This window comes from Amphiprion ocellaris, chromosome 10, assembly GCF_022539595.1.
Source record: "Amphiprion ocellaris isolate individual 3 ecotype Okinawa chromosome 10, ASM2253959v1, whole genome shotgun sequence".
NCBI lineage: Eukaryota > Metazoa > Chordata > Actinopteri > Pomacentridae > Amphiprion > Amphiprion ocellaris.
Genome location: NC_072775.1, coordinates 16,807,138 through 16,819,307, shown reverse-complemented (window position 1 = coordinate 16,819,307; position 12,170 = coordinate 16,807,138). Strand labels below are relative to the sequence as shown.

The 12,170-nt window shown below is 38.4% G+C and overlaps 1 protein-coding gene across 9 annotated transcripts in view; it reads left to right on the top strand.

Annotated features, from left to right (window-relative positions):
* Window positions 1–12,170, top strand: part of tnr (tenascin R (restrictin, janusin)) — a 181,968-nt gene that overhangs the window by 141,482 nt on the left and 28,316 nt on the right. For all 9 annotated transcript variants that reach the window (XM_055014368.1, XM_055014374.1, XM_055014373.1 and 6 more), the window contains 4 exons: window positions 2,549–2,668; window positions 3,066–3,209; window positions 9,514–9,633; window positions 11,742–11,885. In XM_055014368.1, the coding sequence (XP_054870343.1) occupies window positions 2,549–2,668; window positions 3,066–3,209; window positions 9,514–9,633; window positions 11,742–11,885 (528 nt within the window). The remainder of the gene's footprint in view (window positions 1–2,548; window positions 2,669–3,065; window positions 3,210–9,513; window positions 9,634–11,741; window positions 11,886–12,170) is intronic.

Here is a 12,170-nt window from a genome sequence, read left to right as displayed (position 1 = left end):
ATGATCAATTAAACTTCCAGATAATGTCAAAATTTTCTTGGTAAATGATCAAAAAAATGTCATGTCGATAAAAAATGAATGAAAATACCATTACGGTTGCTTAAAGCTAAAGGGGTGTCTTTAACTTGCTCATTTTGTCTGACCAACACTCCAACACCCAAACATTATCTTGTAGAATGACTTCACAAGTATTAATAATTATCAAATAGTGGGTGTTAATGTTTTTGTTGATCAGCTAACTAATTAAATGACTAACCTGTTCTGCTCTCATCACCTTAATCACATTTATGAATAGGCTGCACTGCTCTCTGTTGGATGTATTGCGAGAGATGAGACCAGACTTTTCATGACTCACATTTAAAACTGAGGCAAAAAACGGAGGTGGGCTCTAAGAAGGAAAGAATTTTTTTTGGAGGAAAGTGGTGAATTTGCATATATGAAGTAAAGTGGAAATGGAAGGGAAGGCAGCTCATTTTAAGAAATGGAAATACAAAGTGATTTTAAATTAAATATGTATTTGCAAAAATGCTGTTTGAGCATTTCATTTGAACAGAAGCACAGCAGAATGAGTTCTGTGATTAGAGCTTGCCTTGGAAATTTTTCCTTTTTTCTTTCTTTTTTTCCCCAGACTAAGACACAGTGACTAATATCCTGACTTGTTTTGAGCTTTGGGTATCAGATAACTGAGGTTTGCTACAAAGATCAAGCTTGTGTCGACGGCATGTCTGAATAATGATCCAGTGTTTATTCTAAACTCAAATTCATGATTGTAATTTTGAGGGATAGTTGAGAAACTTCAGATAAATGCTGCTCAAATGAAGAGAAGCAGAGAGGGGAACTACTGTTGGTGCAATCTGACAGCTCAAATTGCCACTGCAAAATAGAGGAGAGGGAGTCTGCTTGTGTGTTGTTCTGGGTTTTGTCTTCTGTCTTGCCACCCATTTGAATTGATCCTTTTCTTTGTAGTCTTCTTTTTCTTTTATCTCTACTTGCCTAATCAGTCTCTATTATTTCTCTCCATTTCTCATTATTAAAACGTTTTACTTCCAGCTGTGCTGCAATGATCCCTTCTTAACTCATTCAATATTTCTGTTAAGAAGACAAAGCAAAGAGAGTCTCTTTTTTTTCTAAGAAGGGAGACAAAAGGGAAATCATCCCAGGAGAAAGAAAGAGGGGGCTGAAGACAAATAGAGAAAATAGGAAAGCCAGCATTGAACAATGGAGGTGTTAACTTAACATCAGTGCCAGAAACACCTGCATGCTGCCACCTGATTATTGTGCCAGGTTCAAATAATACCTTGGTAGCTTGGAGGACCATCTCTCTCGTTCTCTCTCTTTACATTCACCCACACATAAGAAGCAGATTTTCAAAGGTGAAATTGGATGGGGATTTGTGACACGTGTACGGTATTTCTTGCACCTGTCTTTAGACTGTGGTCATTTCTGTCTTGCTTTGATCTCATGCATTTGAATGTGAGAATGATGAGAAACGGCACTTTGTATAATTAGGTGTGCTTTTAGTGTTACATTTGATTTATTTGATACATTTGAAATGTTCTGCGTTTCTGTAAGTTTTAGCCACAGTTGTACCAGGTTTGGTCTATCGTTTCTTGATAGTCACTCTACCACAAGTCAGTGGTTTGAAGTAACTTAGCCTCAGCTTACACAGTGCAAATATTACTGCGATCTTCCTGGGGGATGCAGTGAATAACACTATATCTCTGACAGAACTGTTACTTCTTTACATTCATACTTTCAGGAACGTTCATGAGAAAATACATTTTCGGGCCATTATTCTTGGATACCACATTTTCCTAAGCAAACATAATTAGTAAGATATGCATGAATGAAAAATCACAGCTTAAACTAATGCTATTGTATTTCATACAAGTAGAATTTAAATGAGTTCAATCCCAGGAGTTATAAATTGCCCCCTCTGCTTGTGAATAGTAGCCATTATTCTTTTCAAAGCAGGGCAGGGGGAGTGGAGCAGTGGGTACTTTTACCCACAGTCCACAACAACAGATAGAAGTGATCACTGTCTCTTTTTTGTCTTTTTCTGTTCCTTTTTTGAACTTTTTTACTTTCCTTACAGTTCAACTATCCCTCTTTATATTTCTCTAATAGCTAAGGACCGGTTTAATTGTTTGCTCACATTGTTTTCACCATAACCTTTTCCATGGCAGCTCAATAGTCTCAGGAGACACATAAAACACATCGTCAGCAGAGGGGGATCTCCTCTGTTTTCAACCTTGCTCATCCTCAATACTAATGCTAAGCACTGAGTTCTTTTAGCAGCATGCAGCTCGATTTTCTCCGCAAATTTTTTTTCCCCGATAAATTTGCATTAAAAATGTATGTGCTTTTGGAGAGGAACAGCTAGCAATGTGATGTAATTTCTGTAGAAATTCCTGAACTTATTTTAATTATCTACCACTACACATAACAAAAAACTAAAACATTCAGGCTCCTGTGTTTTGTTTTGTTTTTTATTGTGTACCACTGTGACCTTATGTTAATGCTTCTTTATAAATCGCCTTACTTTCAGGCATGGACCCACCGAAGGAAATGATGGTGTCAGATGTGACCGAGGACTCGGTGACCATCTCTTGGATCAAACCACTGGCTCCATTTGAATACTATAAGCTCTCCTACCAGTCAGACAGAGGTAGCGTGCTCCACACCACATCATGTGATGCGTTTCTTAACTGAATTTTAATAACATGGTATTTATTTTATCGACACACACAAAGCACACTTCTGTTGCTTGTTACAGTTAAGTGAACTTGGCATTTGCCGCACAGGGTCTTTCTGATGTAAGATACATTTCATAGTAGAGCACCCAGTTGCAAACTGTGTTATACCTAATTAATTCTAACATTTTATCAGTGAACTTTAATAGAATTTTTAATTAAAATTCTACATTGATTAAATATTTACTCTGTGATGCAGAACACACACCAGTTGGCTACACAGTACACCCTGTACATGACAAAATGTAAGATTAGAGTGGAGCCAACTGTTCTGATGTTCAGATGTTGGCCTCTCTCTGGTGTGTCCTGCAGGTCGAGTGGACAGCATGGTGATTGACAGCGACGTGACAAACTACACCTTGTCCAGTCTGTTTCCTGCTACGGAATATGAGATCAGTCTCAACGCTGTCAGAGGGAGTCAGGAGAGCAAAGTTGTCAGCACTTCTGTCTTCACAGGTAGGAGCTAATGGGAAAACATCATTAGCACTATATTAAAGAGATACCAGCTAACAGCCTGATAATCATTTAATTTCACTTGTTTAATTCATCCTGACAAGTTCACGAGGGATGACTTGTCATTTATCAGATTCTTAATTTATTTATCTATTACTTTTTCCCTAATTGCTTAGTAGCAAGAGATCTTTCTGTCCACCTGTCATCATTTTTACGTTATGTGTTTTTTTTTTTTGTACATGTAGCTATAAATAAGGATGTTACGCACCTACAAAGTTCTGATTAGTTGATTGTTTCTCCAACCGGCGGATATGGTCATTACCAGACCTAGACCAAGACTGTCGTTATGTAACTGAAACATAAAAGCACCGCAAGAACCATGTACCATGAACCAATGCGAGAATAGTAAGCAAATACAGCATAAAATATATTTTATTAGTAAAAGAAAGAAAAATGTCGCATTAAAACATAAGGTAAAATTCTGTGGAGAAACAACTGTGCTTGAAGATAGAAAATCAACTACAATTAATGCTTATTCATACTGTCACTCAATCTACCAGTTATTTTGTCAGCTAACAGATTAATTCTTTATTCCATAAAATGTGATTTTTAGATTTTTTGCTGTAGTGATATCCTCAATTTGTTTGTTCAGTCTAACCAACAGTCAAACTGCATATCATCACAGTTCTGAAGCTGAAACCAGACAATGTTTGGCAATTTTGCTTGAATAAATAATAATTAAGAATCAATTTTTGTCAATATTACTACCAGCTTATGTCTATCATTGATTAATGGACAAATTGTAGCATATTGCCTTGTATTATAGTGTATTTGTCTGTATTTGCAGCAGGATTGGTTAGTAAGGCTTGGCTATACTTAAAAAAAAAAAAAAAAAACATTCCTTACTGCTTTAGCTCTAGTTCTGATAAAAATTCCCACTGTCAGAGGGCAGCACAGGGTCAAAATGTTTGCCATGTAAAATAAATGAGCAGTTTCTCCTCCTCTGCTAGACTTTCAAACCAATTGTGCTACCCACAACAATAACAGCTGCGCACTGGGAGATATGTGCTAAAAAGAGAAACAGACTCACTTGCACAGGTACATACACAGTCACCTCACACAAAATCTGAGCGAACAGCTGACATTGCAGGAGGTGCAGTCTTTGCTGCTGCAGATGAAACTGTCCACTCCATGACCCAGTAATTGGTAACCTACTCCCAGCTCCATCTCACGCTCCTCTATCTCTCTCGCCACTTTCCTCCCTTATCTCTTTATCTTTTTGACTCACTTCGATCCTTCTGTACCGTTATGCCTCCCTTTCCCTCTCCGGCTCTCTCTCTCTTTTAACATCCTTCTCCTCCGTCTTTCTGTCTTCTGTTTCCTCTCTCTTTCCTTTAATCCTTCTGTCTTTAATCTTACTCCTCTTTCTCTCTTCCCATTTCTTTCCTATTTCATGAGCAAGAAATCTCAAGTTTTCTTCTATTCAAACTTAGCACTGAATCACAAGTTGGGAAAACACAACCTTGCACACGTACATGTGAATAGCAGACTCGGTTCTTCTTTGGGAAAGATTCCCAGTAACCTAAGATTAACACACTCTTCTACTGCTGTATGCATAATCTCCACTGTGCATGAGAGAGAGAAGAAAACGCAAGAGAGCTGAGGAGAGCAGAGGATTGGAGAGAGACGAGGAGAGCAGAAGGTGTGTTTGCATGCCAATGAGATCTGATTCACCCGGAGTCGCCAGGTTCAGGAATCCAGTGAGAAGAAAAAAAAAGATGCTCATTGTCCTGCTTTCACTCTATTTCTCCTGTCTTTCTCCTTCCCTCCAAATGCTTCATTATCTACTCCTCCTTCCAACAATTCCAGTGTACTTACAATGACCAGAGCCCTAATAGCCTGAAAAAAACATAACTCCAAAGTCAAACTTGTTAGAAATGGTAAATACCATTTTCCTCACATTGCACAATGCCCAACCAGGGACCCTTTAATGCAACAATACATAAACAGGGGATTTGGAAGAGTAATCCAGCTTTGCCTGGACAAGTATGTAATGACTTGAGTAATGCCTCAGTTTCTACTTACTTCACTTCCATAATCAATTACAGCGAGAGGGGCTGAAAAAGCAGGAAGCCATACGTAATTTTGCAAACACAGCAGGTACTGCTAATCTAAGATGAATTTGGAAGGCTGACACTAAATGGACTATGTGAAGCCCTGTTTAAGGGCTAATGATGCCGCTCATTAGCCAAGTGTCAGGACCCCTGGTAAAGTATTACTCCTCCCAAAACTGAATTTTGTCAAAAGACCGTTAAAGTCCTTCCTGCTTGTTTCCTTTTTTTTTTTTTTTTTTTGCCTGAGCTGTCTCAAAAGCAAATAGATGAAAGGAATACACATATATTTTAAATGAATGTGCTGTCTAAATAACCCACAAAATACCAATGGAAACGAACTGACAAAGAACACTTTCTAAGAACCAGCATGTGTAAAATACAACGTCATGTCAGGGAGAGGAAATGGCAAATTAAAACCAAGTAGAAACTAAGGGAACAATATCTTATTCAGGTTCTGCTTAATAATACACAGCTGAAAATAAAATAAGAGGAAAGAGACCAAAAAAAATTGACCGCTTGGTGTTAGTATCTGAAAAATCTCTTTCCTTTATCCGAAAACTGTGAGGCTCTTTAAACTGGAATTGTCTTTGGTGTCCTGCGGTTTTCAGGTTAACACTGTTTCGACCCTGCTACACAATCTTAGTGCAACATGTCCACTTTTGTGCTGCAAGAAAAAAAAACTTTCATATAATGAAATGAAAGTGCAACTCTGGTCATTTAACTGAATGGTCTGTTATTTTGGAGGCAGAGCTCCATAATGCAGAGATCTCTGTTATATCTCACACGTATGCAGAACACGGAATGCTGTGCTAATGTTATGGTAATTATTATCTCCTTTGTTAAACACATTAACTTGGAGAAAGTAATAACTGTTATTTAAACACTAGCAGCTCAGTCAAAGAGCACAACTGCACCCCATTAAAACATAATATGTCTCATTAATACGACCTCTCATTCTCCATAAAATCAAGAGAAGAATCAGAGCTGTTAGCAGACCTATAGACATATATTTTGTGAGTTAGCCAAACTCTACAATAAATTGTTGACCGTAAAGAGCATTGTCAGCTGGTGTTAGTGCTCTCTGTTAAAGATTTTTTGTTGAAGAAGAAAGCCTCACTCTGTGAGATTTCTAACGTTTTTTTCAGAAAGGACTGAATCAGACCACGAGAGAGATGAGCCTTGTGCCAGTACTTGCTAATGGTTATAGAAAGCAACAAATAAATAATAGCCAAAATCATGCATTGTATCTTAATTACATTAAAATAATCTTAGGACATTCAGAGGTCTGCACACGATGCTTATCTAAGTCTAACTCACCAGTTTAAGGTGACTCAAGCTGTCAGCATAATGAGCCAAATTATGGAGGAGAGTCTTGTGATTCATGTTGTTGTGCCATTAAATAACATTTATTGTAGCGTCTTCAATATCAAACAAAACTAAGTGTTTGAGGGGGGAAAAATCTCTGAAAAAAATGTCATGTCAAAAGTAAAACTTATAACTTGCAAACTAATTATTTGATCTTTTCCTTTTTGACAGTTTGTCATTCTGTTTAGTTCCCTCTGAATCTTTCCCATTGATCCGACTTTTGCCGACACTTTTGGTTTTTTTTGGCTACGCTGACTGCTCTCATTTGCACTGACTTTTTTGTTTGTAGTTCTGACACGAACCTCTTGTGTGGGCAGGTTTTATTTTCATAGTTCATCTCCTTCATCTTGTCATCAGCAGATGTACTTTTCCTGGCCTCAAACACAAGAAGACTCAAGCTTTGTCATTGTCTGTCATTGCTATAAGGCCCATCACTTTCTTTCTCTTCCCATGTACAATTGTGGGAATAGCAGGCTAAATGTAGGCTTATACCTTTCTGTCTCAAGCAGTGGAGATCAGCGATTGGCTGTTCCCACAATGCTCAGCACATCTTGGGTCAAAGATCAACAAATTTTAAATTGCAGCACACAGCAGAATCATCATAAAACAGTTACTAATACTAAATGTGAGCTGCAGTTAATTGGTCTGGTTTTCTAGTTATTAAATGATTATCACATTCTTTGAAGTTAAACAAAATACTGATTAAAATATGTACCAGTGGCATGGTTGAACCCCATGGAAACAAAGGGCTACAGCTGATCTTTAGTTTTTGATTCACATAATGTCATGTTTTCCCCAAAATATCCTTCTGTTTAGAATAACCAAAAATGCAACAAAGTTATACAGCAATACCTAAAATAATAATAGTTATTTGTTTGTTTTTTTAAATCATTTGTAGCACTCACACTGATGGTTACCACAGTAGTCTTTATCGTCTTCCTTAAGCAGTGACACCAGTAAAGTACCACTTGGCCCAGTTGACCAACTCCCACATAACGCTGGCTCAGGCACTGTACTGAGCTTTAGAAGCACTTTACGAGAGAACTATGAGTTCGTTATTCCCGCATCTTCATTGTTACAGCTTTTATAACAATGTGGAAGGATTACTCCAGTGTTTGGAAATGCTTCACTGTGCCATTGGCACTTGGTTTTGTCATTTGCTCCGCAGTCTGTCATGTAGTCTGTGGGAACAGCAGGTTTTCACTGGAGCTGAAGCTGCCAAATTCACGATCATTATCTCGGTGTCTATACTTCCATGTATTTCAGGCTCGATTTTGGCAATAGCTGGCAAATATAGTGTATTTCGGTAGCTTCCCGTTAGTATGTGACATCACCACAGCCCCATACATTAGTTAAGAAGCAGCTTGTATTGTTTATTTACTGATGTTTACAAACCTATTCCTTTGTCCTGAATCCAAACATGTTGTTAAGCGCAGCGGCTTGACTTTCAAGTGCAACATAGAAGGCACAAGCCTGTGATTCACCAGTGCAATCGGGAGATGGAGTGATGATTGGATTATCACAGGACTGATGAAGGAGGATGACCTGTTTATTTATTTTTTTCTTTTTTGGCCAACTCTACTCCATCTCCACCACCAATCTAATTGACTTGGCAAGCCTCCATGAAATTCATTTAAACCTTTTTGCAATTAAAGTAATGATTTTAATCAGGTTTGTTCATCTATCGCAACGATAAGAAAGACTCTAACTCACTTCTGTGTGCTAATGAGCGCTATTCTTTTTTATTCTGACGAGGGCAGGGCAATATTAATTACCTCATCTGGGCAGAGCTTTGGATCACATGCAGTGTTCTGTGTTCTCCTGCCACGCTCTCTGTCGTGCCAAAATAACACGCCTGAGGAGAAATTGAGGTTGAAACACTGAGGTTAAAGGTATAATTAAATTCAAACTCAATTTTGGCATGTCCAGCAGTCTGAGAATGAAATTAGTAAGAGGGTGGGGAAACAGTAGGCTCAGGAGAACATCACACTTTCTATAGCCTGTTTGACTGTATGATTTATTTCTCTTTTCTGAGACATTGATCAAAGTGGCAAAGAGAATGATCATCAATCAGTACGAATGCTGAGATTTTTTGTGCCTGGGCTTCTATCATTTTAATTCACATAAAGAAGGTTTGTTTCTTTGAAATTTCTCATTTTAAACGTGGATCTGAGTGACATTTTAGATGTCTTTGCAAAAGTATCACAGACCACATTTTACAGAATGACAGCTTGATAAGCAAACATGACAAATTTGCATACAAGTCAACCACAGTCAAAAAAGCCAAAACGAGAGAAAATGATTCTTTCCAGACATACTGGCTTTCTTATTAATTTACTGGCAACTAAGTGAAAGAGAAATCTTGGATTACCCAGCGGATACATTAAGCTATGCCGAGTGTTTTCTCTTTTTTATGTACCATAGAAGTGGACAGTGGACCTGGAAAATAAACAAAAACATTATCAATCAAATAATCCATCAGTGTGGAATTAATTTGGACTTAACTGGGCTAGTTTATTAAATGCTTCATTCACATTCCAAGCAAAAATGTCAGACCTCGTTTGATTCCAGCTGCAAAAACGTTGCTGCTTTTCTCTGTTTAGTATTACTGACATATGAAGACCTTGAAAAGAAAAGCATAAAAATGTATGTGTCTGTTTTTCACACAACTGACCTTCATACAAACATGTTAACTCTGAACATGTTTCACACTGAGTGGACCCTCATAGTTCACACACATATCATGATAAGTGATCTCTCAAAAAGAGCCTGATATTGTTGTTTTTGTCGATACACTGGGCTTAATTTTCATTGTATTGTAACCGTAGCGATGGATATGCCAGCTGAGTTGACGGCCCTCAACATCACTCCACAAGGAGCCCTACTGAGGTGGAATCCCCCCGTATCCAATGTGGACAACTATGTGCTGACCCTCACACACAACCAGGGTGAGTTATCACTCATTTGCTCTCTGTAAGACTGGACTGATGGATGGATTGAAGAATTAGTATATTTCAGACATTTGAATAAAATCATCAACGCTCTTTTTTCTTTAAATTCTTGGGCGAATACGAAACTGCAAATAATGAAAAGTCAGCTGCTATTTTTTCATAATGACTGAAGTGTTTGCCTTAATCTGGATGCCATTTAATATTACAGCATCGTCAATCATATTTTTCACGATTTTTACTTTGCTTTATGTCTGTTTTTAATGAAGCACTTTGTAACCTTGGTAATGAAAGGTGCTCTCCTGGGTAATATGTACTTAACCCATTATTGAGAAATGCTCTATACTTATTCTACACACCTAGAAGGCATTTAAGGAGCAAAGATCTCTGCCAAGGTCACTGCTGTTTCTCGCACTTGTAAAGAACGTGGTTTTGATCCACAACAAAATATACCGGATTCTTCGTTTACCTATGCTCCATCTGTCCACGTTTCATAGAAATCACTCTGGCAGTTTTTATTTGATCCTGCTGACAGACGGACAGATATACAAGGAAACCAATAAACACTATACCTCCGCCTCCTTGTCAGCAGTGATTAAGGAATAGTAGCAGCAGCATATAGTATGAGTAGCAGCAGGTGCAGCATGCAGAGATGTGACCAGCAGCATCGCAGTTTTCCCATTAAGAAGGGAGATCAGTGTGATGCATCCTTCCAGGCAATATACTGTAGCTCCATTTGTCTTGCTTTCAGAACAGTTCATTATGCTTGGTTGAACTGCTTAGCCTTGGCACAAACAATGCAGCTATTACACAGCATGCGTTTCTGATGCAACCCGTGCCTTCAATGTCTGACAGCCATATCCAGACAGGTAGGAGATAGCCATGTCGCTTGGCTCTTCAGAGTCGGTTTATAATTTGCTCCCTGTACCGAAGTGGACGACTGCCAGCCACAAATACAACCTAGCTAGAAGGCTGCAATGTGGAGGTTTAAAAAACAAAATCTTATTTCACAAACATCACCCAGTGTTGGTAGTCAAAATGTATCTTTTAAACCAGTAAGTCAAAACAGTTCCTCCCCTCAAACATCGATATTGCTCTGATTATCATTAACTAGCAGGAGAATATGTTACAGCAAGCATATTTCTCTTTTGCACATGATCCCACATATAATGTGATGCCTGGAGTTATCCAGAGAAATCTTTATCACTCAGCTGCTGGAGTCGATGTGTAAATTACACCCTGAATGACTGGACTGCAGCCAGATCATCTCAGATACAGAGACAGTATCTATATGCTGGACACATATTTGGACACCAGCCCAAGTCAGGGGTTTAGAGAAGTGCAAGTTGTGGACAAATTCCCTTGAGTGTTAATGTATTAAACCAAGGTCAATAAGTAAATATACACCAATGAGTCTTGTCCTGCATATCAAAGTAAATTTTCATCTGCAAGAACGCCCACATAAAATCCAAACTATCATGGTATCATCCAAGAGATTAATGATGTATCATGGAAGAACAGTGATTTCTAAATGTCTGCTGTGGAGGCTGAGACATACCCAGAATCAACAAACATCGCTGTCTGAGGGAAATTTATACATACATGTAGTCCAAGGATGGATGGCTGGTTTAAAAATCCAGGAATTATTCTTGAATTGAAAAGATATTTGGAACCAGAATAAAAGCGTTTGCAGGTAGATGCTGCTCTCATCATTATCACCAAAAATGAAACCTCTGACTGTGAGCCACGGGACACTACATCCTTTGTATTAAATGTCTTTTCTAATCAGAACAGATTTGATGTCTTGGTAACATTTTCTTTTTCAGTCAGTTCAGAGACATTAGAAGTTCAAGATTTGTAATTTCTCTGCATTCCCTCTAATAGGTTAGATGTCAATACCTTTAACAGGTTCTTGGAATATGCAGAAATAAGTTTGCATTTCAGATTTATTCTCATATTATATTTTAGATTCAAATATGAAATTTTTCCTATACTATGGTGCATTTTCAAAGAAATATAGTCTATTTAATCAAAAATAAAAACAGAGAATGTGTGGGACTGTGGAAATACAGAAAACATATGCATTTTGTGTGCGTTTTGTTTTCCAGTGACGGCTGATACTTTCCTGGTGGAAGGCCACAAGCAGGAGCACCAGCTGTCTAACCTTAAGCCAAGCACCACCTACTCTGTATCCCTCTACGCCACCAAAGGACCCCTCACAAGTGGAACTGTCATCACCAACCTCCAGACGCGTATGTATTCATTTTATTGAGATGCTCTCGGTCCAGTGGGCAGCGCAGTGACTCAGTGCTTAGCGCTGTCGCCTCACAGCAGGGCGCTCTTCCAGGCCTAACTTAAGCCTTTTTAAGTGGAATTCAAATGTTCTCAAAGTTTTTGCCAGAGTGTCCCGCGGGTACACAGTTTCATTTACAACAAAAACTATGTATGTTAATTAGGGATTTTCCTGCTGTTGTTTATGACCAAAGGCAACAGCTCCACACTGCTTCAAAAGTGGTCAGAATGAGGTGCTAATGCAG